At 34.0% G+C, this 26967-nt stretch overlaps 1 protein-coding gene across 2 annotated transcripts in view; it reads right to left on the reverse strand.

The window, feature by feature from the left end:
• TLL1 (tolloid like 1) overlaps positions 1 to 26967 on the reverse strand; it is a gene marked incomplete at its 5' end in the record, with an annotated part of 211830 nt that overhangs the window by 49276 nt on the left and 135587 nt on the right. For both annotated transcript variants that reach the window (XM_080797399.1, XM_080797398.1), the window contains 3 exons: positions 10934 to 11079; positions 12247 to 12363; positions 14526 to 14628. In XM_080797399.1, coding sequence (XP_080653525.1) covers positions 10934 to 11079; positions 12247 to 12363; positions 14526 to 14628 — 366 coding nt within the window. The remainder of the gene's footprint in view (positions 1 to 10933; positions 11080 to 12246; positions 12364 to 14525; positions 14629 to 26967) is intronic.

Raw genomic sequence — 26967 nt, forward strand, 5'->3', positions numbered from 1 at the left:
AATATGGGAAGATATATCTCATTAATAGATAAAACAATTTTTGTAGAAAGAGTATTATGTGTTCTCAGTGCCATAGTACTGACAGGGTCATATAACAAGTTACTTACACCAAATGGGAGCTCTTCTTGTTAGTGTGCATGACAATATCTATACCACCCATGAATAAAGGGCCTATTTTTCTGGTTGACAGAAAGAGATACAAAAATCTATGGAATAGTGTATCCACATGCATCACAATCAACAGAAGTTAGGTGTGTTTTAAAAAAGTTAAATAAAATATAAGTACTAATCCTTTGGGGAAAAAGAGGTAAAAAAAAAAAATCCAGACTTAAAATTATCATTAAAAATCTGAATGAGATATTCTATACGCAATGTATAATTTGTTCTGTAACATAAAAATTGCTGTTAGTTCATCAACAAAACTATTAATTTATTCATAGAGAAGTCTGATTCAATTCTTTGATAAATATTGCACTGTTTTAAGTTAAAAATCTCTTTTTAAAGGAAAATTTGGTAATATGAAATTACATACTTCCTACTCTATGTAATTCTTTACCCATAGTCAGCATAGCTGTAGCAAGACTATTGTATGTGGAATCAACACTGGCTATTCCTTCCTCAGGGTAATATGGCTGTTCAGGTGAGCCCTTTTACCCCAATACACTCTTCTTAACCCATATAACCTGCAGGAACTCAATCTCTTTCCTTAAAAAATTAAATGCAAGTAAAATCTCAGACCCATAAAACTTTAGGGAGAACTTCATGCTCACGGACCTATGTTTTAGCCCCAAACTTCTAAAAACAACAAACCAAAATTTACAAATTGTTTTTCAAACTATAAAACAATTTCTAAATAAAATTCTTACTTTTTTTCCTACATAAAATGGGTATTAGCCCCAAACTCTTAGTAAGTTAAATACTTATTAGATATTTAAATCTAGAAAATACAAGCATCTAAAATTAATAAGCCGTGAAAAGTATCACATCCTGTCAACTCACATTCAACATACAATTCACTAATTTATGGAATTCTTCTATTAAAAAAAAAATGAATGTCAGAGAATACATTCATTCCATGGAAGTATGGTCTGAATTGACGACTGCTGGTATAGCTGGTTGAAGAATCCATTTCATAGTTTTGTCAATACATTAAGAATGATAACCTTCAAATGAGATATCATACGGACAAATAGAAAACAACAGATTCTGAAGGACAGATTAGATCAGAACTAATTACTACATTTGCTGCTCATCTTTTCCCAACCACAAATCAGGATGCACTCACTCCTTCAACGAATATTCAGTGTCTGCTCGATGCTAGGCGTTCTTCTCACTGCTTGGTGTGCATCCTTTAGCAAAATAACAAAGAGCCTCACCCTCCTGGACCTTAAATGCTACTGTCCGGTAGAGAGCAAAGGGATAACAAACAAGATAAACAGTGAAATCATAAACTATTTGCAACCAATAAATTCTATGGAAAAATATAAAGTGAAACAAGATGAAAGGTATGAAAAGTGGGTAAGTGAAGTTTATAATCTTAAATTATACCATCAGTAGGTACACTTTGGGTTTGATTTACAAATCATGTTTTTTTCCTAAAAATGTGTTTTCTTTGCATGTGGAATTAAGGGAAAGAATGGGAAAATGTTCACTATAAAAAGTATCTCATTTTTAAAGCATATTTTAAAGACTACCGCTGTTTAAATAGAGAGATGGTCTGGGAGAGCTAACAGTGACACTAGTAACTTCATTAGTCACCAGGGATGACAAGGCCAATCTGACCAGCTATATTATATGTTGTCTTTTCTCAGTCTTTAATATACTCCTTCCAAAATCACAGTTCTCTATAAATATGAGAACATTTCCAGATGTCCAAAGGGCTTTCTTCGGTCAAGGGGACACATTTTCATCCCAAACTCTCCAGGTATAGGCTTGATAAAAGAATGAGCAACACTGAACTGGTGACAAACTGTAGAAAATAAGAGAGCAAGCTCCCCTCACCTGCCTGGGTGAGAGGCACAGAATGGACTGCTCCTGACTCAGAAATCATTTTGGAAGAAAAGGGAAAGAATGAATTAGAAGAAGAAAGGAAGTGAGAATATACAATAAAGGAAGGAGCTGTTTTTCATAGGTCAACTAAGAAAAATAAAATTGGTTGATATTATAAGCTATACTAGAATAAAAATATAAGAATAAAATAGAATAAAAATAATAGAATAAAATAGAATAAAAAATAAGAAGCCTAATTAGAAAGGGTTTTTAATTACTGTTTTGAGGAAACAATGGCTTTCAAAAATTACTATGTTAACAAGGAAGAAACCAAGATAGACGCTACCAAAAAAGAAACCAAAAAAACCTGTACTTTGTTCTTCTAATAGATACATAATGGATCTCTTTAAATTTCAACTTAAAGTATCTGCACATTTACTGGTTACTTAGCAAAAAATTAGAGGTTTAAATATTTTATATGATAAACAAAGTATAAATATTTCATGGATAAAAGGCATGAAAATGGTCAATTTTAGGATTAATTCTACCGTTACCTATTTATGAATTATGCATTTCATACATATTAAATATCATGCACTTTGTGTAAGGGGTAACTCAACAGAAACTTATATTGTATTTTCACAAAGCAAATGCAGTTGTTCCTTCCTAGAAAGTAAAATGTACCTCATAGATATGAATTTATGATATTTAGAAATGCATTATCCCTTTACAACACTCCTAGATATCTTATCAATGACCTCAAGGATCTTTACATATTTTTCAGTATAACTCCATTAATTCTAATTGTAATGTGTGCACAATGAATCTGCCCTATTGGTGTTAATTATGATTATAGCTCTTCAACTACATCTACACAAGAGTAATGATGGTGAGCACAAATGAAAGTTTGAGTTCTTGTAGTTATGTCATTTATGTAACATTTTCTTCAGCTATATCAATTACTTCATAAATTAATATACAGAATGGATAGAAATAAATCTGGTTGAGGCTAAAAAGTGGATAAGTCCATTGGTATTTTGCCAGTAAGCTCCATGAGAAGGAAGAACAACAAAGTCAATGATTTATAAAAGCAAAAAAGAAAAAGCAGTTTCTTTTCAAGTTACAGCATGGACCCAGTTCCTATCTGGAACCTGAATGCAATGTCGTGCACAATTACATATCTAATAAATATGTTTTGATAATGATGATGCTGATTTATTACAGACTTCAAGATAATCAGCACAAACCATATACAAATGTGACAAGTTTATCGTAATGTAAACAGACCTAATATGTACATATAGAACACAACAAAAGTGACAGTAAGCACTGGACAGTTTTTAGGAAACTGAAATTTAAAAGATACTGAAAGGAGATTCAAACACACAGAAAAGAAAGAATGAGTACAAAGGTTAGCCAGAAGGGATTAATATTATATTTCATTACTATGTAGAGCTCATGACTTTACTGGCAGGTTAGAAAAGAAGCATGGAAAAGCTGAGTGATGTTTATTTAGCAAGAACTAAAATCAATTAAATGCCACCTAAAGTAGTCAGCCTCTCATTGTAAAACTGCAAACCAGTGCTGAGTTTTGTGGTCGAAAGAAAGCACCAGGCCCAGGCTTAGGATCCATTCATACACTTGGCCTTCATTTTATAATCGAATTTCCAAATAAATATTACAAAAAATCTACCTAGTTATTTGTAAAAAGCTCCGAAAACTCCAAAACTTCTAGATAATGATTTCAATAAAAGCTCCTCGATATTCCATGAAAAACTAAAAATAGACTAAGAAGTTCTCCACTTGATTCAACAATCCCACTTCGGTGTATATATCTAAAAAATTGAAAGCAAGGGGGCGCCTGGGTGGCTCAGTGGGTTAAAGCCTCTGCCTTCAGCTCAGGTCATGATCCCAGGATCCTGGAATCAAGCTCCACATCCGGCTCTCTGCTCAGTATGGAGCCTGTTTCCCCCTCTCTCTCTGCCTGTCTCTTTGCCTACTTGTGATCCCTCTCTCTCTGTCAAATAAATAAATAAGATCTTTAAAAAAAAAACTGAAAGCAGGGTCTGAAAGAGATATTTGTACCTTCATGTTTATACATGAAGCATGTATAAACATCATTCACACTAATCAAAGGTGGAAGCAAACCAAATGTCCATCAATGGATGAATGAATCAACAAAATGCCAAATATATATGCATGGAATGTTCTTCAGCCTTAAAAAGGAAGGAAATCCTTTCATGTGCTACAACATGGATGAACCTTGCGGATGTTACACTGAGTGAAATAAGAGTCAGGAAAAGGCAAGAACCAGATGATTCCACTTACATGAGGTACCTAGAGTAGTCAAATTCATAGTGACAGAAAGTAGAAATGTGCTTGCCAGCACTTGGAGGCAGGGGAGAAAGAGGAGTTGTTTGGGGGTATAAAGTTTCAGTTTTGCAAGATGAAAAGAGTTTTGGGGACTGGTTGCACAATGTGTATGAACCTAACACTACTGAACTGTACACTTTAAAAATGGTTAAGATAGTAAATTTTGTATTTTTTTATTTTACTATAATAATGAAAACAACCCTCTCCTATGACTGTTAGAATGTAGTTCTAAAATATAATTAATATAATCCACTTCACAAATGATTCAACTTCTACAAATAATATAATTTAAAATCATATACCCAGGGAACAATGCTAAACTCATTATTTTTTGCTTTGGAGGAAAAAATGTTCAATGAAAGTGTGACTAAAAAACAATGTAGATTAGCATTCATCATTAAAAATTAATTTGGGGAATTTCCATATCTGTGTAGATTTCCCATATGTATACTACTACATACACTCTTGTTAAAATGATAAAAATAAATTAATTTTAATAATGGGAAAATTGCAGTAGAGTCTAAGACATAATGCTATCAACAAAAGGAATTTTATAAAAAAGGAGAAAAGCTTAATAAAGATCATTATTTTAAAATTCGTTACTATCAGACTTAGTATTTCATTATTTAATAATTATTTTATTATTACTATTTAGTATTAATTAATATTAATACACAGATCATTGCAGCTCAAAAACAGAGAGAAAATATATACATTCAATCATGTGATAATGAAAATCATGAGTCTGGGTTAGGTCTATTTCCATCTGACTTGGATTTTTTAATGCTGCCATTCTACTTTTTTCTTTCATGACATTTACTTTTAACTCACTCTTAAATTTAATAAATATTCACTGAAGGGTGCCTGGGTGGCTCTGTTGGTTAAGCGGCTGCCTGCAGCTCAGGTCATGATCCCAGAGTCCCCGCATCAAGTCCCGCATCGGGCTCCCAGCTCCACGGCGAGTCTGCTTCTCCCTCTGACTTTCTCCCCTCTCATGCTCTGTCTCACTCTCTTTCTCAAATAAAAATAAATAAAATCTTAAAAAAATACACTCACTGAAAACTTACTATTGACAGAAAATATACACTTGACAATGTATAAACGGTGGTGAATAAAACAGACATGTCCCTGACTGACAAACATATGCTGATTAAACACCATAAATGCACAAATGAAGACAGCTATAAAGGGAAAGATTTAATAATATGAGAGCATATTTAATAATATGAGAGCATATCTCTCTGCTACCAGGACTTGGGTTCAATAGTGTACAGTCCGTGGAATGGATTCCAGTCACAATGCTACTAATTATGAACTGTGTGACCTTGCGCATTTATTTAAATGAACACATGCTAATCTTTCAGAGTAGAAATACAGCCTAAGCCATAAATCTGAAGAGCTACTTAATTATCTTTTAAATCATCAACCAATACGTATTCTTAGCCAAACGTCCAAAAACAGTAAATGGCAAACAGAAAAATGTTAACTAATGAAGATCTCTTTGTCTTGGCTTCCTAGGTCATTTAAAAGACTACTTAACTTAAACAATATAAAATATTTAAAGGAATTAAAGGATTACTTGTAGTCAGGCAATCCTCAAAGTATCAAGATAAGAACTTTGGAACATAGTTCACAATTGTGCAGCTTGCAGTAATACTGGGTAAGACTATTAAACATTTGTGATTTTTCTAAGGGAAGTACAACCAAATCAGAGTGTATAGAAAGGCTGACAAGTACCTCAAACTTAATCCCACTTAAATTAATGTATGTGGGGATTTCCGTGTAAACATAAGTAAGCTCCAGATTTATTTTACTTCTTTTCCGCTTTGTGGACATGTCTTTGAAGCTGTTACTATAAACATTTCCAGTCTCCCAAACTTTTTCTCTTCTGTATTTCTGCACACTGAAAGTGCTTGCACAAAACAGTAATAGAGAGGTTTCTTTACAAATAACTCCAAAATTTTTTCTGACATGATCTACATCCACATTCAAACCGACTGCAACATCGGCCTTAAGAAGCAATGTGTCAGTAACTACTAGAGAAGAACAAGGTTCCCCAACGGTAAAATTACAGACATATCAGAAGTCTATTGACCTCCAAACAGTATCCTTTCCTTCTCAAAGATACCTGAAATTCATTAGCAAAGGCCCTTGTTCAGATTTTCTTTCTGTACTCACATTAAAATCTAAGTAGCATAGAAGACCTAAAGTCACAACACAAATTCACAGAAAGGTATAAATAATAGATAACTATTAAGTTCTTTATGGTGGATTTCAACAAAATGATGGACATATTTGTATTTAGGCCCCTTTTATCTAAGGAGACAGTATAACATAGAGAATAAAACAAAAATAAAAAGTTACAAAAATAAGAGTTTGGGTTTTTTTTTTTTAGATTTTTTATTTATTTATTTGACAGACAGAGATCACAAGTAGGCAGAGGGGCAGGAAGAGAGAGAGAGGAGGAGGAAGCAGGCTCCCCACTGAACAGAGAGCCCAACACGGGGCTTGATACCAGAACCCTGAGATCATGACCTGAGGCGAAGGCAGAGGCTTTAACCCACTGAGCCACCCAGACGCCCCAAAATAAGAGTTTTTTAATAAAGGCAAAGACTGATATCAATGACTAAAACTGTTTGATCAGACAAAACCACAAAACACTAAGAAGTGGTGAGAATTTTTATACTTATAAATCTTCAAAATAAAATGTAAAAGCCAAAGACTGAAAATATATTATGTAAATAAAAATAAATTGATATAAACAGATACAAATCAACTAGGTGAAACAAATCACCTAATGACCACCAGAACAAATTAAAAATATATACATGATTGATTCTCAGTATTCATGGTAGTTAAGTTCTATAAAGTTGCTGAAAACACTGAATTAGTAAATACTGATTCATTCCTTCTGAGAAAATACAGAATTGGGTTCTGGTGAGCTTCTGGTCACAAATCTTTTGTCAACCAACCATTCATAACCTGGTTTCATGTGTGTTTCTCTTTAAAGACACCTTAATATATGTTGCCAATTCATTAATACAATTCACAGCTAACTGCATTATAATGCGTGCCTGAATAATGTTTATCTAACACATACATTTTCTCCACAAAACAAATCATGGCTGGGGATGAGCATGTCAGATGACTCAAATATTATGCAGCTCTGTGTATGTTCATGAATGACCCGGAAAACACCATGAGTATTGATTTGGGAGTTACAAATAAATTTTAGTTAGTATGCAAGTTTGCAGATATGGAAATCTGTGAATAATAAATATTGATTATACCTGGATTTTGATGCTGGTTTAGTACTTGCTTAAATGATACTAGGTTAATGACATAAGTTCATTTCCCTTATCTAGAAGATTTAGATGATATATTAGAGCATCTCTAAATTCCTTGTCACTTCTGAATTTCTTAGAACTGAGGATCTATCTAAATTGAGCCATACAGCATATCAGCTCCTGCATAAACTAAACTCTTAGCTGTCTATGCTTGCCTCCCTCTGCACAGAAATTTATGTATATTTGATAAAGGAAGGATATATTGCTTTCTACCCACCAATCATCATGCACTCTCACACTCCTTTACCTATAATCCATCCATTCTTTCATCCCTCCATCATCATGTATGAATCATGCATCTAGTGGTGTTGGAAATGTGATCAGCAAGATAGTTTAAGATCCTTACCCTTTGGTGATCATATTTTAGTGAGAGAGACAGTAACCATGTAAATGAACAGATCCATAACATAAATCCCAGTAGTAGTAAGCACAAGAAATTAAAATGAAACAGAATAATGGTTATAGACAGACAATTGTAGGTCAGAATATATTTTAAATAGAGTTACCAAGCAAGGACTTTCTGAGGAGGCAATGAGTAAGAGATCCAAATGAAATGAGAGGAATAAAAGCATAGATTTAGAGATAGAAGAGCATCAATGACAAATGCTATAAGACTGAGTAAACTCGGTATTTCCATGGAAGAGAAAGAAGACCAAAGAGATCGAGTCAGAGAGAGTGTGAGGCAGCTTGGGACCAATTATGGGTTGTCTTGGTCTAGGATCACTAAGTCTGGGTTTTATTTTAGGTGTGATAGAAAACCCCTGAAAGAATTTTTTTTAAGATTTACTTATTTATTTTAGAGAGAAAGAGCACATAAGTAGGGGGAGGGGCAAAGGGAGGCAGAGAGGGATAGAGAGAATCTCAAGCAGACTCCCTGTTGAGCATAGAACCTGATGTGGGGCTCAATCTCACAACTCTGAGATCATGACCTGAGCCAAAATCAAGGGTTGGCCACTTGACTAACTGAACTGCACAGGTGCTCCCCCAGCCCCAAAAGAATTTAAGCATGGTGTTAGGATCTAACTTACATTGTAAAAGTGTCACTCTGGCTACTGTGGATCAGGACATGTAGGGGAAGAGAAGAGAGGTGACATTTTCACCAAGTTCCAAGAGAAGGGGCAGCAGTGGGAACATAGTAGTGGCCAGAAAGCTGGGATCAAGTGGTCATGTATGGACATTGTTGAAGACAAAGCAAATGAAATATGTTAACTGATCAGCCTCAGAGTTTAAGAGAAAAAGTGGAATCAGGGCTAGTTCTTAAGCAAATAGTGACATACAGAAATAGTAAATACTAAAATCGGGAAGACTGAGTTAGTGAGTAGAATAAGACAATCAAAGACTTGGTCTGGTCATCTGAAGATGAGAGGCCTATCAGATATTTAAATATGTCCAGTATATAAACAAAGCAAGATGAAACATAAGGAAATATAGCAAGATGAAAAAAGGACAGGAACCTAGAGAAAACAGATAAAAAGTAGTGTCAAGGCCAAACATGACATGACTTTCCCCCAATCCCAAATCTTGGTAATAATTCATTCATTTGCTCAATCAACAAATATTTATTAAGCAACCACTCTGTGTCAGGCATGGTTCTAAGTGCCTGAGATATAAATCTTTCCTGCATGTCCTTTCACTATCTTATTTTTGAGGAATACCACTGTGACTATATTGGCATTAAAGAAAAAACTACCAACCAACTAAGCCTTCTGCATCTCAGGAATTGTATCTCAATTTTTAAATGCATGGAGTTCCTTTTTAGATGCATTCATTGACATCACTTCTGCAATAGGAGAGTTCCATAAAACATTGAATTATATACTCAAAGTTCATCTCTTAATCATTTGGACAACATCACAAAATACAAGTAATGATCTCATTAGATAGATCATTTTTTACTGAACCTGTTATTTTGGTCTAAATAGCAGGTGAATCCTATCCTGTTTTAGTTCACTGTTAACAATAAGGTGGTCTATTTGAATAATGTTTGCAATATTATTGATCTGGTAAAATAACAAAATCCAAATATGAATCAAATAATCTCAAGAATGAACCAAGGTTCGAACTGCAAAATGATTAGGAGCATATAATACAACATCATGACCATATAAGAGAAGATAATAAAAGGCCATATGTCTGGGAAATTAAAGGGCACATGCAAAGGGGTGAAGACAAGTACCAAAGAAATACATTACACAGCTCGCATGTGCAGGTGAGAGTCTCTGGGCTTCTGGGTAATGCCTGGGCTCTGCTGATGTTTCTGCTGTAGGGACAGAGACAACTGCACACTCACTGCTCTCAGGGGCAAACATACCCTCGCACTGGAGGGGTTCTCTACTGCCTTTCCATTGCTGGGACAGAGAATCAGCCTTCGAACCAGAGAAGAAATCCTCTCCAGTTATGGCATCTGGATCTTAACCCTGTCTGGACCTACCACCATCATTTCGTCATTCCTTCTCATTTTACCGGTGGGCTCTCAATTTCTAGACTGATTCTTTGATTTAAACATACTATGGAGTTCACGATAAAGTCCTTCATCTTTTGGCTTCCAATCCCTAACTCAGGCCTCCCAGCCCCACTAAAATGACTCATTAACCAGCTTGGTAGTTTAGGACCCAGAATTTGCTCCAGAATTCTGCTTAACCTTTGGTTTATTGTGCCTTCATCGAATAATGTAACATAGGTGCTGATCTCCTCCCGGATATGTATTTTTGATGAAATCAAAAGCTAAAAACACTTGAATCTCCATTTCTGATATAAACAGTTTCCCACGTAATGATGAAAAGGTGAAAAATGTATTTTCTCCATAACAACAACCACCACCACCAAAAATGACGGTCTACCCTTTAACCTCTTAGTTTAGAAGAGAAATAAAAGTTCTATTATTTAATGGACTCTTCAAGCAGTCTTGTGAAACAAGCCTGTGCATTTGTCAAAGGAAGCTATTGTCAGTACTTCAAACATTCTAATTTAAATAGCACAGATAATGTAAACTCACTTTAATCTTCTTGAAAATGTCTACGACAAGAGGAAAGGAGAAGAAAAAAAAAAAAACCTCCTTCACTCTTGATGTTACATTTTATAGGCATTCCTTTGCTTCTTCGCTGATTAAGAAGCTGATTAAAAAGCTGATTCTCTGGTTCTTTGCTTATTTAATGAGGATGCCCTTAAATGGCACTGTCATTTATGGAGGGTATGTTCCATGAAGGGTGCCTGAAACACTTTACCTCAAAGGCCTGAAAGGTCAATCCAACATAGTAGTCTTCTGACACTGTTATTTTCCACACACATTCCTTCATCGGTCTGTAGTCATCAGGATAATTAGGAGACTGAATCTGCCCTTCATTTTTACGTATCTCACCTCCACAGATCGCTGAGGGTGAAAATAAGCAAATAAATAAACCTAGACCTGACATTTCATTTTCATTTTCTTCTGAGATAACATTTTTGCTCAGTGCCTGTAGCTGAGTACATAAAGACCGGACTATAAAAAAATCAAAGTTGGCTGGTTGTACTGCTGTAAATATTTAGATGGTAAAAACCTAGTCAGCTAACTATAAATATTAGATAATGGCACTGGAATATATGATTTTTTTTATCACGGTTTCTTTACATCTTTACCAAAAATAGTATTTAACTTTTAAAAACTGTTCGAGATTTTGTAAATGTGTTCTATGTGGTAGAATATTCTAGCATATTCTGTATGATTTCCCTGAACTGGTTCTTACAATCTTTGGGGCTTAGGTAAAATAGCTGATCAAGAGAGACGCTCCACAGGATTCTCTGGGCCTCTAGCAGCGAGCTAGCATCATGTGCTCAACATCTGTGGCTCCATCCAAACAATCCCCTTCACTGCCATCCAGTTAATCTCTACAGCAAAATGCTTCCGTTTACTTAAATTATAAGGGAAGCAGAAATCTCCTGTCTTCTAAATTACCTAAACCCTGTGCTAGCAGAAGCAGGCGCGAGACAGGTCTCTCCTGCCCACAACCTGGTAAAACAAAACAAAATAAAAAAGGCTATTTTTTAAAGCCAGGGCACACAATGCCAGTTTGTTGTTTCAGAGAAGTAAAGAACAAAGCAGTTGGTAAATTCTCCCTTGAATGCTGACTCTCTCACTTAGACAAAGCATGCTCCAGAAATGTGCACAATTACTTTCTGTGCAGTTTCCTGTAACAGAGAATTTCAGCAGCATAGGCACTAAATAAACACAAATTTAATTCAAAGGAAAAATCATAATTTCTTCATGACATTTTAATACTATCATGGAAACAATGGAAATTTGGGTCATTCCCTCCCACACACATATCCTTACATACATTTATATGTTACTATGTCACTGATACCAAGAAAGAGGTTCTTGCAATTTAATTTTACTGAGCGTTTTTCGTAAAATCAGTCTTGTATATATTATAACACAGATTTAGAAAACTTCATAATTAAAATGTGGTTACAGTATCATTCTAGTGATATGGAAAGAAAGGAAATTTCTGCTAAGAGATGTAAGGGGAAGTCATCTCTAAAACTTAATGGGACTTGCCTTCATAGACCGCTGCAAAGCCTTTTCCCACCCAGTTACTGCTGCTACGAAACTCAATCCACATTCTGCTGTCTGTAGAGGTAAGAACTTCAGGCAACTTGTCCCCACAGAATCTACCTAAAAGAAATAAAAGAATAAAGAGAGACTCCTAAATATGACTCTGTATTCTAATTGCTTTCCACACTAGCTACACATTATATATACACAAAACCCGATTTGGTTCCTATACTCCATCCCGAGTAATTAGAGCTATAAGTATGCTTAGTATTTACTTAACAAAGGTGGATGAATTAAAGAATCTCTTCATATCTATTTATAAATTACTGGAACATACCATTCTCAGATTAACGGACTGACGTTAGTCTTACTGTCTACAGAATTAAGAAGCAGTTAGTGCTAAGGACATATTTGTAAAAGGTCACATGATACATCAAGGTAAAAAAGTACAAGTGGTTCTGAGAAACTGGCTCCAATTGTCAGACCAGTCCTTGCAGAGGAAACTTGGTTAGGGATGTGTCTCAGCCCAAAGCAGAGTTCTTTGTCCTGTGGGGCTCAATGACAACCCATCAGGGAGACCCACATGCTGCTCCAGGGTCCACATTCCATCTCATGTACAAAGTCATAATCCGTTGTGCAGTCGGCAGGATGACAAACAGGACCTGAAGACTTGCACAGGAGTTCTCACTGTTCTCTAATTATGTATCCACAAGCAAGTATAATACCAAATTAATATAATAACTACCTGTCATTCTTTCTGTCTTCCCTCAACCTCCCATAAATACGTGTTGGCTAACTGTGTGTCTGCCACTGTGCTTTAAATTTCCATAGGATGACAAAATGGTTAAATTTGGCGATCCACATGAAATAATTTTATCAACAGTAATACATTGCCAACCATTTCCCCTGGAACTGATGTCATACATAGCTTCAGTATATGAAAAATGGTAGTCAACATAAAAAAAAATTCATACTGATGGTCAACTGGTAAAGAAGTGTCTTCCAAATGGCAAAGTAAATTAAGAGCATGTAAAGGAGAGCAATGTTTCTTAAACCGTACTGTGCCCATGAAAGCCAGGGAGTCTATTAAAATACAATCTCTAATTCAGAAAGTGTGGAAGGGTGCCTGGATTTCTATCCCTCTAACAAGGATCCTGATGTTGCCTGTCTGACAGGTACACTTCAAGGCACAGGTCTCAGGGGAAACTATGGGGAAAATTTTCCACATGAAAATGATGACCAGACCGAACCAGTCTGTTGACCCACTATACACCGAAGCGTGTAATGCTGCCGGCGTTCTAAAAAGAAGTGTGCTCCACTATTTCGCTTTAGATTTGGCTCTTCAATATGAATTTAATGAAACGTTTTCTTTGGAACACATGTACCTATAGCACAGATTGCCTCACCCAGGCTAAGAAACGCAATGCTCAAGACAAAGTTTTCCTCAACCTGACTCACCACCTTCGTTCAACTCTTTATTTTTTCTTACAATGAAATATTTCTAGATGTCTTGGACTTCCTAAGACTTTTAAGACACTTTTAATACAACAGTGTCCATTCAGCGGGTTTTGGATATTAAGGAAAAAAAGATCCGTATGGCATATAAACGCAACTGAGCAAAGCTACCTCTAAAAATCAAGGAAAAGTTGCCATTTCAAAGAAAAACCAGTATTAGTGCAGATGCTTACATGCTCACAACAGCTCTCACCTTTAAGTAAAACAGAGGGCAACAGTAAAGTGCCTCATGCAAGTTAATGGTGTGGTCTGTGGTTACCTGTTGGCAGCAGACCTTTGTGAGCACCAAATCTGAGCTACAATTTATGACACAAAGTACAAATGCCTCTTCTCAGCCACAAAAACTCTCTGAGAAGCACAACCGTGACGTCCACAGTGAGAGCTAACATGAGTGGCAGGAGAAACCAGCTCCCAAACACAGACCTAGGGGCTCATATTCCACTGCCTTAGCCAACAAAACAAAACACATACACGTGCTCCCGCATCATTTATCTGGGTTTCTCATTAAAGTGGTGATTATCAAATTAAAAGTACATGTGGAGGCTATTCTCAGTCATTACATTCAGATCCAAGTATTTCCTCATAACTTAAGCTAGTTTAAAATCAATCTCTCTATTGATCTGTCTGTATTTTGCTGTGGTTGAAAAGAGTATAATAAAAATTAAAATGTGGGCCACATACATTTCTAAGTCTAAGATGACTCCTGAAAGAAACTACTTAAAAGGACAGACTAGATGAATGCCCACACAGGCGGTAAAGAGTCTTACCAAGGAGAGGTGATTTCCTCCAGTACCCATCTCTCACTTCAATGTAGTCATACCAGCACAAACTGCTTTTGTATAGGTCCATTGTGGTAAAATTTAAAACAATCTGTGAATTGGAGCAAAATGACACAAAGAGTAAAATGATTGTGACTGCACACGGTTATTTGCTTCCTGGAGATGAGGAACCCAGGACTCCTATGAAAACAGATTCATAGCTAATTCTTTCTTATTTTTTTTTCTGTTAGTATTCCCTTAATATTTTTTTCTTAACAAACACCTCAAAAAAAAGAGTATTTTCTTGTACTCACTAATGTTTGACAATATTTAGCAATTAAACCAAAGTTCCTATAAAGGTATTTCAACAGTTATGAAGCCAACAGAAATCTTTATTCAAAGAGTTTATTTTGAAATTTTTAAGATAAACAGGACTTAAACCATGAGAAATTCTGATTTTGCCATGAATGTCTTCTTTTAATAATTTATTTCAAAGACAACCAGTCAGACATGTATAATTATATTAAAAATTACCACCATGTGCCATATTCCAAGAACATAATATCATTGTATATATTGAAATGTTTTAAAGACAGCTTTTAAATTTGAATTTATCCATGTAACTATAATCAAAGGCAGATGTCACTATGCTTCTCTAGATCCAAGAATATATACTCAAGGACCTCTCAAGTTATAAGATCTCGCACATGACCCCTTATTCCATACTTTGTTTTGAAATGATGCTGTTTTTTGTTAAGATAATTCAGATAATTCAAGAACAACTCTAGGAAAGACAATTTTCTTACTGCTTTATAAAAACCCTTTATTTTTCAAAAAACTCTTTTTCTACTTGATTACACCAAATGTAGAGCCAAACTAGCATAAGAAATACACCTATCTGAAGTGAAATTCATTTGGAAAATAGTTTTTTTGATATTCCAAAATTCATTCTAACTCTATTCTGCTTAAAATATCTAAGATGCCTAAGGTGTGAAGTGAACCTATTTTTTACTCTGGAAGCTGCAATGGACTTTGGCCCAAAGCAACCAGTTATGAGTATTTAAATAAATGCTTCTAATATAAAACCATAGGTTGTAACAATATTTAAATAGTCCTTTGGTAACAATTAAAATCTGAATTTATATTTAAGAGAACTCTCAAGCTCAAGGACTGAATAAAATATATATGTAATCAATCCATGCTGAATCCATATTCCAGAAAAGTGCTACCATTTTTGTGTTAGACAACATACACTTCTCCTTTTTCTTTAACACAATACTTTTAAGTACTAATTAGGGCAAATCAATCCTTAACTAGTTTACTTCTTATGAGAATGAAGATATAACATAACAATAAATATTCCTTCTGGCGTCTTGCATCTCAGAAACAACAATAGTCATCGATGGAACTGTACACCAAAGCTGGTTATAATTGCCCATGTAAATAATTACTTTAGGGGCACTTTGGTGGCTCAGTCCCAAGGTCCTGAGATCGAGCCTCAGGTCAGGCTCCCTGCCCAACAGGGAGCTTGCTTCTCCCTCTCCCACTCCCCGTGCTTGTGTTTCCTCTCTTGCTGTGTCTCTCTCTGTCAAATAAATAAGTAAAATCTTTAAAAAATAATTATTTTATAGGGGCGCCTGGGTGGCTCAGTGGGTTAAAGCCTCTGCCTTCGGCTCAGGCCATGATCTCAGGGTCCTGGGATCGAGCCCCGCATTGGGCTCTCTGCTCAGCGGGGAGCCTGCTTCTCCCTCTCTCTCTGCCTGCCTCTCTGCCTACTTGTGATCTCTGTCTGTCAAATAAATAAATAAAATCTTTAAAAAAATGGTTTAAAAAATAATTATTTTATAGAGATTTAAACTAAGACTTTATCAAACTATAACGATAGTCAACTATGCCTTATAATGGCATTAACACTTCACCATTAAATTCAACCTTTTTCAGTTTCTTTAAATGTGTACTTTCTTGATTCCAAAGAGATGAAATCCACCAAGGGTGTTAAAATAGAGGCACACTGTTTTGTTTTGCTTTTCAATGTAATACAATCTGTGTAGCATAACTTGGTTTTGTTTCATAAAATTGTTGGGACACCTGGGTGGTGCTGTCAGTTGAGCTTCTGACTCTTGGTTTTGACTCAGGTCGTGATCTCAGGTTCTTGAGATTGAGCCCTGCATTGGGTTCCCAACTGGGTGTTCCTGCTAGAGATCTCTCTTCCTCTCCCTCTGCAGCTCCCACTCATGCTCCTTCTCTCTCTTCCTCTCTCTCTCTCTCTCAAATAAGTAAATAAATCATTAAAAAAAATTAAATTGTTCATATATTTCTGTCTATCTTATTTATAGTTTCTTTTTCCTTTGTTTTTTCTTTTCCTTCACATAATTTTATCACTCCAGATACTCTCAAAAATGTTTACAAAAATTTCCACAATACGTATTTTTTCCCTTTCGTTTGCAGTAATCAACACTTGATTTTTTAAATGTATAGATTCTAAACAATTTTTCTGAAGTTCCCAATATGTTTTCTCCTCCATCTCTGAATACCAGTGCAATATTGGGTTGTTCTTACATCATTGGAAAATAATTTCTGGTTTTCCTCTTTAGCTTTGTATTAACTTTAAGCCTGTTTAAATGAGGAAGACTACCACTGCCTGATCCTAGGTTTCATTCTGCATTTGTATTCTCTTTTAGCAACCACCAGGGATTTGAATCTGTGTAATCATATAAGAACTCAGTTATTATAACAGAGATGGCAAAACTAGAATTTAGACACAAACTGTAGACCCCAAGCCTCATTTTGTGGCTTCCTCTCAGATTTAAAGGTGAGTTTCATGGTCATGTGCAAATAGTTTCACTTCCTCTTTTATGAGGGAAAGAAATCAGCTAAATTAGAAGTATGTATATCATCAAATTGTATTTAAAATTAAACAGTGTGGTTGGATTGCTAACAAGTGGTTAATATTTGAAGTTTGGAACACACACACACACACACACACACACACAAATACACACACACACACAGTTGGAAGGGGGATAACTCTAAACAGAAAAGTTTCCTATCTTGTTTTTAATCTTCTATTTTAAACGCCAGGCACCGTGGAGGAACAAAACTAGCCTACTTTAATATAAAACACAGAGTCCTTTAGAAGCAGAAAATGTAATAAAGTTAGGTTTTCTAAAATCAAATCTTAGGGCTCTGACACAGAAGTAAAATGCTGGCCTTTGACTAAGGTTGCTAGCAGAATCAACTTGAATTACAAATCAAAAGCACTTGGAAAATATTTGGTTGTCTTAAATTATGCTATTTTGTGTAAATATGTTGCATCTTTTTTTTTAAAGATAGGTGAAATAAAAGCTAACTAGCACAGTTATATAAATGTTTAGCTCTAATGGTCGGTATCAATTTACCATTATCAATGTAAAATTAATCCATGGCTCCACTGGAACATGAGATTGAAAGACATACAAGGAACAATTCTAGGATTTCCTGTGATTGGTTATGAGTCTCAGTTGCTATTCTGCAAAGTTAAATTGATACAATTGCTGTGAAGTATGCTTATTAAAACTTCCTTACACAGTACTGCAGAGTGCCACAGAGTACAGAATCTGTAAGAAAGGCAGACCAACAGTCAAGGGACTGGATGCCTGCAAATCTCCATTGAAAATATAATAAAAAAACTACTGGCAGCACAATTAAGACATTACTACCTCAACTAATTCCATGAGCACCACAGAAAGACCAGTTAGAATTGGCCTTACAGTGCCGAGGATGGGGAAGACACCAGTCTTCAATTAGACTGATATTATTAAATGGCTTTTTAAAAAGAGATATTAGAATCAAAAGCAGTAAAATAAAATAGATTTCTGGGTTCCAGCCAAAAAAGCTTGGACAAACCTAATAATCTAGGGAGACTACAGTTTTCTTCTCAGGAATAAGACTAGAGGTGAGAAGATCAGTAAACTATATTCTATGGGTCAAATCCAGTCTTCAGCTAGTTCTTGTAAAAAAAAAAAAAAAAAGGCTTCTTGGACCCATTCCTTTACATATTGTCTATGATTACTTTTGCAATACAATAGAATTGAACATTTGAAACAAACTATGTCACCTGCAAAGCCAAAAGTATTTACTGTATATCCTTTCCAGAAAACATTGCCAATTCATGGGATAATTGATCATTAAGCTTTTGTTCAGGTCTGAATTGTATCCTGCTAAAGGGAAAAATTTACATCTTTTCCTGCAACTAGAAGCTATTTATGATTGGGAGTGAGAAAGCCTGGGTTTAAGCTCTAGCATCTCAGTTTGCTAGTTTACTTAAACTTTCTTAGTTGGAATGTATTTCTTTACTGCTAAATCCCTGGAGGCCATAACATCAAGCTGATCTAAGCACAGTTGAAGCAGAAGGATTTAATTGGATAATATTAGAAAACCACTAAGGTAATCTGAAAGCATTGTTAAGATTCTCATGTATTATTATTTTCATAGTATATATTCAAGCATCTCTCACAATATAAATCTTGAAGACAGTTATGAAAGAAGTAAAAGTATTAACTCAATTTACTTAATCCACCTATGCTAGGAACATAAAAACATTAGCCTAATTTTAAGGTTTCACAGGAAAATCAACACGTTGAGGGAAGAGATTCTTTCTTTAAAATCCAAAGAACAGACAGGAGAACCTGGGGCCAGACTAGTTGTACAACTCAGATAGATCCCTAATTCCATCAGGGATTTATGATATGACAAGTAAAAAACAGGAGTTGGATAATGCTATAAAAGTAATTTTCTGCTTAAATTTATATGACAACACCTGGATTTTGAAATTTTGGTGTGTCATCACCAATTACTCACAGGAACATTTTTCATACTTCTCTTCCTTGATCCCCCTCCACCCCTATACCTAATCAATTCCAATTTCCGCAGTTCCCCTAATAATGTTCTCCTTTTGTTTTCACTGACCATATTCTCCATACCTGTTAGAATTAACTGCAATAATTTCACAAGCTGTACTTTGTTTTTGTTTTTTTTTTTTAGATTTTTATTTATTTATTTATCAGAGAGAGAACACAAGCAGGGGGAGCAGCAGGCAGAGGGAAAAGCAGGCTCCCTGCTGAAGTCCAATGCAGGACTTGATCCCAGTACCCTGGAATCATGACCTGGGCTGAAGGTAACCAACTGAGCCACCAGGCATCCCTCACAAGCTGTACTTTGGTTTTCAGTTTCACTCATCTCCAATTCACCTATTCTGTATGGCCACTTTAATCCCATGAAAGCTGGGCACAGTGGCTTCACACCCAACTCAACATTAATTTCTAATCCTGGGCATCATGACTCTAAGGTCTTAACCCACCTGGGCTGCCTCATATTGCACTACTTCCAACAGAATCTTCACCCTACCCGTCCCTGACTTCTTGCTGCTGTGCCTAAAAAAGTACCCCCAGCTCAAGCACTCCTTTAGTCAAAGCCTACGTAGTTCTTCCTGTGATACCACTTGCCCCTTCCTTGTTTCGGGAACTTCTTCACACCTTTCAAAGTCTTTATCAAAGGCCTACATCTCCCAGCAAGCTCTGAGCTCTCCTATCTCAGCAATTCTACCTTGTTTTCTTCAGTGATTTTTCAGAGTTTGGCTATTGTATTACGGGCCTTGTTCTTGCTATTATGTTTATAAGTTCTTGATAACAAAGATCTCTTTCACACGCCAGCCAGATACACTTTTTAAAATAGAATCAAAGATTTATCTACATACTAATTGCTAAATTTAAGAGGTGCCTTTGGCAATAGAAACACTATATTGTGAATTGACCCCATATGTGTAAAGCACAGATGAGTGATTTAAAAAAGTTTTGCAAAATGAAAGCAGTCAAATGATCACTCTTAATTCGGTTATATAGGAAAAGGAAAAAAAACAACAACTATTAACTCTATTGAAGATGAAAACAATCTGCCCTTGTGAAAAGGTCAATCAATTCTAAGAGACCAAAGAATCAAATTGCATAATTCTATCAGCTCAAAGAGATACATTCTCAGCTGCACATTCTGGACTGTTACCAGCATGTACCTTGCAACATCAAGAATGGTCTTAAATTGGACAGGACACTGTTTTTACCTGCGGAAGTCCAATTACATGTAAAATGGCAATCTTACTTCTTTTTTGTCATGGTGAAATAAATATATACATAAAACTTACCATTTTAATCACTTTTAAGCACACAGTTTTATGGTGGTAAGTACATTTACAGTGTTGTACAATAATAAACTTATTTTTAAAAAGAACATTCTTCCCATATAAAACAATACATGCTTACTGTAGAAAATTAAAGGAAGAAAAAGAAATAAAACCTATCTGTAAACCCACAAGGGAGAAATAAACATTGTTTTAGTATATACTCTTCCATAATTTTGTCTCTAATATATGTGATTTAAAAATTAGATCTTTTCATGCCTATGATTTTTAACCTGCTTATTGAATTACCCAATATACTGAACACATTTTCTCAAATCAATGCTATTTTTGATTTTCTAAATTTGATATTTTTCCAATTTTTCATTATTATATATAACTGTCTCTGCACAGACCCAAATAATTTCCCTAGAATAAATCTCTGGGCTAAAATGCAGGCACATTGTTCAAAATATGAAAAAAATTAACAAAGTTGTTCAGAAAAGATATTTCCACTTTTATTTTTAGAAGCTCTGTACCCTTACTACCATTTGATATTATAATTCTATTCTTTGTCTTCTTTGATTATAGTGAAAATAAATAATTTCTATATTAATTAAGTTTGTACTGAGACTGAGACAAAAAATGTTCTACTGTTTTAGTCATTTTCTAATGTGGTGTTAATCTTTACTTATTAATTTAAAATAGCTCCTTATATAGACATAATACCAATGTTCTCTCATATCATTTTCATTTTTATTTGTGATTTTGTATTGTTAAAAAGATTTTTTATGTAATTATTTTAATAAGTTATTTTGCATTTTTTATTCTTGATTTTGGTACCCAACATATCTTTTCCAGAAAATAAAAACCAAATCACTTGTTTTCCTCAGAAAAATATGAAGTAAAAGTTTGATTTTTGTAGAAATACATAAAAATGATTATTTATTGAAAAATCTAGATCTCAGAGTTCTGAGATCAAGCCCTAGAGTGGGTTCTGTGTTGGGCATGGAGTCTGCTTGAGATTTTCTCTCTCTCTCTCCCCACCCCACCCTCCCTCATCTCTCCCTTTCTCTTGAAAGATGAAAGGAAGAAAGGAAGAAAGAAAGAAAGAACAATTTTATAAACAAATATGTGACAAAAGTCTTTAAGCCCTCAGGCATAAGTTCTTTTTAGTTTGTTTCATTGGCTTAGAAGCCTATTTTGACATACCACAGAATATGAATTACTGAAGCAGCTCAGTGTTTTTCTATTATTTTACAGTACAATCCACTTTACTTCATCAGTTATTTTCTAATTTGCCTTGGTTATAACAACCATTGTTATCTTGTAAATTAACCTTTGGAAAAATTGGGTCTATGTGTAAAACAAAAATCTTTTGAAATTTATTAGAGTTACTTCAAGCTATACATTAATTTTGAAAAATTGACTGTTTATAATATATCCTGGCATATGATGTGTTACATCCTGCTACATGATATGTTACTCTGCTTTAGTTCCACAACTTTCTAAAATCTATTACCTCTTAATATAGTTGTTTTTATTTGATCAACTTAAGTGTCATTTTTTAGTACATTCTTCTGAATTTTTCAGAAGAGAAAACATATGGTCTATACTAAAGAAAACTTTAATGATTACCTCTGCTAAATGCAAGCTGTGTGGTGGTAGGCAGTTTATTTAATCCTTTCTTAATTTCAATTTCTTTATATATAAAACAGAGATAATCGTAATACCAAACTCAATGGAGTGTGCAGAGTTTAACACAATGCCTGCCATAGTTAATACTCAATATTAGCTTCTTATATTTATTGAATTGAGAAAAGTCCTGTAAGTCCTAATTCATCAGGTTATCATTAAATATACATACTGAATTCTAGTGTTACCAGCATTTATGAAATTTTTAGACAGTTATTTTTCCACTTTGATACTATTATTTGGCAAAATGACAAATTTTGTAATATTCAACTACCCTCATGGTACTGAACCAAAACAGTTTCAATTTTATAAATTATATAACTTGCTTTCATTTAATTAAATTTATATAACATCCATGTGTTTATATTCATAGGTAAGGCACTTGATAATTTTTTCACATGTGTTGTATAAGATACACCTACCAGACTTTTACTAGTTTAGTAAAATAAATGAAGAGAGAGAAAAAAAAATGAAGAGACTACACATTGTTATGCAGTGCACTTGAAATACAATTTATTATATGGGAGAAATCTGAGGTTTTGGAATTTGAAAAAACTGTCTCGAGAAATTATCTGCAAGCAGCATCAATTTTAATTTTTAACAAAGTTAAATATATAGCCAATTATATACAGTGAAATTCCATTATCATGAATCCAAGTAAAAAAAATTCACATTTTCAAACAGAAAAAATATTAGCAAAATAAGCTATTTTAAAAATAGCCTAAAGTATAAACTATAGGCAGGACAAAATGAGCCTTAACACATGTCTAAGATGTGAGAAGAAATAATGAAAAAAAATATTTGATAAATCTTCAAACAAATGCTGTTGGAAATGGAGACCCATGTACAAGAGAATGAAGTCAGTTCTTTATATTAAGCCATATACAAAAATTAATTACACAATGAATGAAAGACCTAAATGTGAAACCCAAAACTATAAAACTAGAAGAAAGCATAGAGGGAAAGCTTCATGATATTGGAACTGGCAATGATTTCTTGAATATGGCACAAAAGCAGAGGCAAAAAAAAAAAAAAAAAAAGCAAAAACAGTTAAGTGTTAATACATCAAACTAAAAAGCTTTTGCAAAGCATATAATGAACAAAGTAAAAAGGCAGCTATAAAAAAGAAAAAAAAATTTGCAAATCATATATCTCATAAGGGGTTAATAGCCAAAATATGTAAAGAACTCCTATAACTCCCCAAGAAAAAATAAAATAATCCAACTAAAAAATGGGCAAGACATTTGAAAATACATTTCTCCAAAGATGATATACAAATGGCCAAGAAGCATATGAAAAGATGGACAACATCACTAATCATCAGAGAAATGCAAATCAAATCCACAATGAAATATCACCTCTCCTCCCATTAGGATGGCAACTATCAAAAAAACAAAATACTACACATTTGTGGAGATGTGGAGAATTTGGAACCCTTCTACATTGCTGATGGGATTGTAAAATGGTGCAACCACCATGGAAAACAATATGGAAGAAAACTATCAAATTATCCAGCAATCCCACTTCAGGGTATGGATCCACAAGAATTGAAAGGACTGTCTTAAAGAGATTATTTGCATTCTCTTGTTCATAGTAGCACTATTCACAATAGCCAAAAGTGGAAGCAACTCAAATGTCTATCAAAGGATGAATGGTTTAATAAATGTGTCTATACACAGAATGGAATAGCATTCAACCTTAAAAAAGAAGAAAATCCTGTCACATACTAAAACATGGTTAAACCTTGAGACCATTATGCTAAATAAAATAAGCCATTCATAAGAAAACAAATGCTGTATGCTTCCACTTATATGAGGTATGAAAAGTAATCAAATTCATAGAAACAAAAAGTAGAAAGGTGGTTCCCAGTGTCTGAGGCGTAAGGAAAATGGACATAATGGCTACGGAGTTTCAGTTTTGCAAACTGAAAAGCTCTAGAGATCTGCTTCACAGCAATGTGAATGTACTTAACACTATTGAATTGTACACTTAAAAATGGTTAAGACAGTACATTTTACATGTTTTTCACCATAATAAAAAATTTGGTAAATATTTGCATATAGCTTAACAAATGTTGAGTATAAAAAACAACAACAGTATCTCATTTGTATAAGAATGAAAAAACTTGAAGAAAAATACTAAATAATAGCATATAAAATGAAGATAACATGTATTATAATCTTTTTTTAGAATCTTTTTATGGTTTGGGAGGATAAGGATACCATTTAAATATGACCCCATTAAGAAGGCTGGTAGAACAGGGGTACCAAATAATAAAATATACATTTAAAACTTTCAACCCAATAGATAGAAAATAAATGAAATGAGGGAAAACAAAACCATAAATTCAATATATAAAAAGGCAAAAAAAGTAGGACAAAAGAAACAAAGTGGGACATACAGAATGCAAACAAGAAATAATAATACATCAGTAAACACAATAAAGGTAACTGCAATTAAACACTAAAGACAAACTAACCATCATGAATTAAATAAAAAATAAAACCAAACTATTTGCTATCTAAAAGGGACACACCTGAGACACAAGACCACAGAACAACTGAATGTCTAAAGCAAGATAAGATAAAACCAAGGTAGAATATTAATCAAAAGAATGTGTATCCTTGTTAATATCAGAAAAAATTGAGTACTAACCTAAATAGTGATTAGAGATAAAGAAATACAGCATATAGTAACAGTTTAATTACCAGAAAGATGTTATATTCTAAACACAGTATGTATATAAAACATAGAATAAAAATATTTTAAATATATTGAAATATAAATATAAAATTTGTTTTTAACAAATATTTATTTTTAAAAGGTAAATGAATAAATCCACCAAATAGTGACAAATATTAGCATAACTTTCTATCAGATAAAGTAAAAAAAAAATAATTAGAGAATATATACATTTCACAATTAAAAAGAGAACTGCCACCCATATGCATAGAGAACTTACCACCCAGCTACTGCACAAAACACATTTTGTTTTTCTTTTTAAGATTTTATTTATTTAGAGAGAGAGAGAGAGTGGAGGCAGGGGCAGAGGGAGAGGAAAAAGAGAGAATCCTAAGCAGGTTCCAGGCCCAGCTCAGAGCAAGACACAGAGCTCAGTCTCAAGACTCTGAGATGGTGATGTGAGCCAAAATCAAGAGTCGGACATTTAACTGAGCCACCCAGGTGCCCCACCTTTAAAGCGATGGTTATTCTTTATGAAGACTGGTCAGCTCCAAGATCATACTGCCAGCCTCAAAATATTTCAAAGACTGACATCTTACAGAGTACAGTCTCTCACCAGAACTGACTAAAGGAGAAATTAACAAGAAAAGGATGATTGGGGGGAAAAATGTATCTTTGCAAATAAGAAAATATACATTACTAAAAAATATGTTGGTTGAGAAGAAATAATAAGAGACAGAGAAGGTAATTAAAACTGAAAAATAGCAAAAATACTGTATGTCAAGCTGGTGAAATTCCGATAAAAGTAGTTCTTAGAAGGAAATTTATAGCCTTAAGGGTTTGTATTAGAATTAAAGAGTTAAACTGCCAACTAAGAACAACAGCATAAACCCAAATTTAAAACAAAAAGAAACTATTAAAAACACAAGAATGAAAAAAATAAGTTAATATTGTTCACTGACCACTTAATTCAATTTATTTGCTCATCATCATACATAAAAATAAGAAAAATAATTTAAAAAGATAATAGATGTGTTGATTTCTTCCTATTTATAACATTTTGGAAGCTACAGTATTATTGGTAATCATACATACAAGAAAAGTGAATAAACTTTGAATACTGATGGTCTGGGCACTGCAATTGGATAGGAGGAACCAATTTTTTTCCTGTATTATCTTGTTCTTATGAATGGATGTAATTTTTATTAATCTTGTTCAAAACTCTTCATATTCAATAATTTTAATTTCAAAATCATGTATAGTTTTTATCAGCTTTTATATCTCTTCAGTATCTTTTTAAGAATGATTTTCATAAAATATTCTCATGAGCTTATTCAAAAATTCACACAGAAATTGATCAACATCTATAACTACATTACAACACAGACTTTTATTCTTAAATTAAAAATGACTGTATAAAGAATTATGTATGTATTCATGTATTCTAAGTCAATTGTACCTTTTTATGTTTAAAAACTATTCATGTTACACAAATATTTCATTCAGCTTTCATGTTGAGTATCGGAACACCCTGGACAGCTCCACACCCATGATTCTCCTAGCAACATTCAGTTATCAGGAATATTAAACTTTCCTTAACTTCAAATGCATTCTCAACAAAACTCTGAGTATAATTGAATCATTCCAGATGAATTAGTCATAAGCAAAGAACAAAAACTATTTAATAAGTAGTAAAAATAAAGATTAATATCAATATAATCTTGTTCTGGAAAGACTTTTAAGTTTAGCGTTCAAGACAGAATTCAAAAGTTAATAGAGTCATTCATTTTCTTTCTTAATAATAAGCACTTTAACCAACAAACCAAATATGCTGAAGGGAATTTTCTTCTTTTTTAATCCTTACTATGCTTAATTACATTTTCTTGCCTTAATCTGCCATGATTTCCACCAAAAAGAAAGTGGTGT

This window comes from Martes martes (assembly GCF_963455335.1).
Source record: "Martes martes genome assembly, chromosome: 2".
In the NCBI taxonomy this organism is placed as follows: domain Eukaryota; kingdom Metazoa; phylum Chordata; class Mammalia; order Carnivora; family Mustelidae; genus Martes; species Martes martes.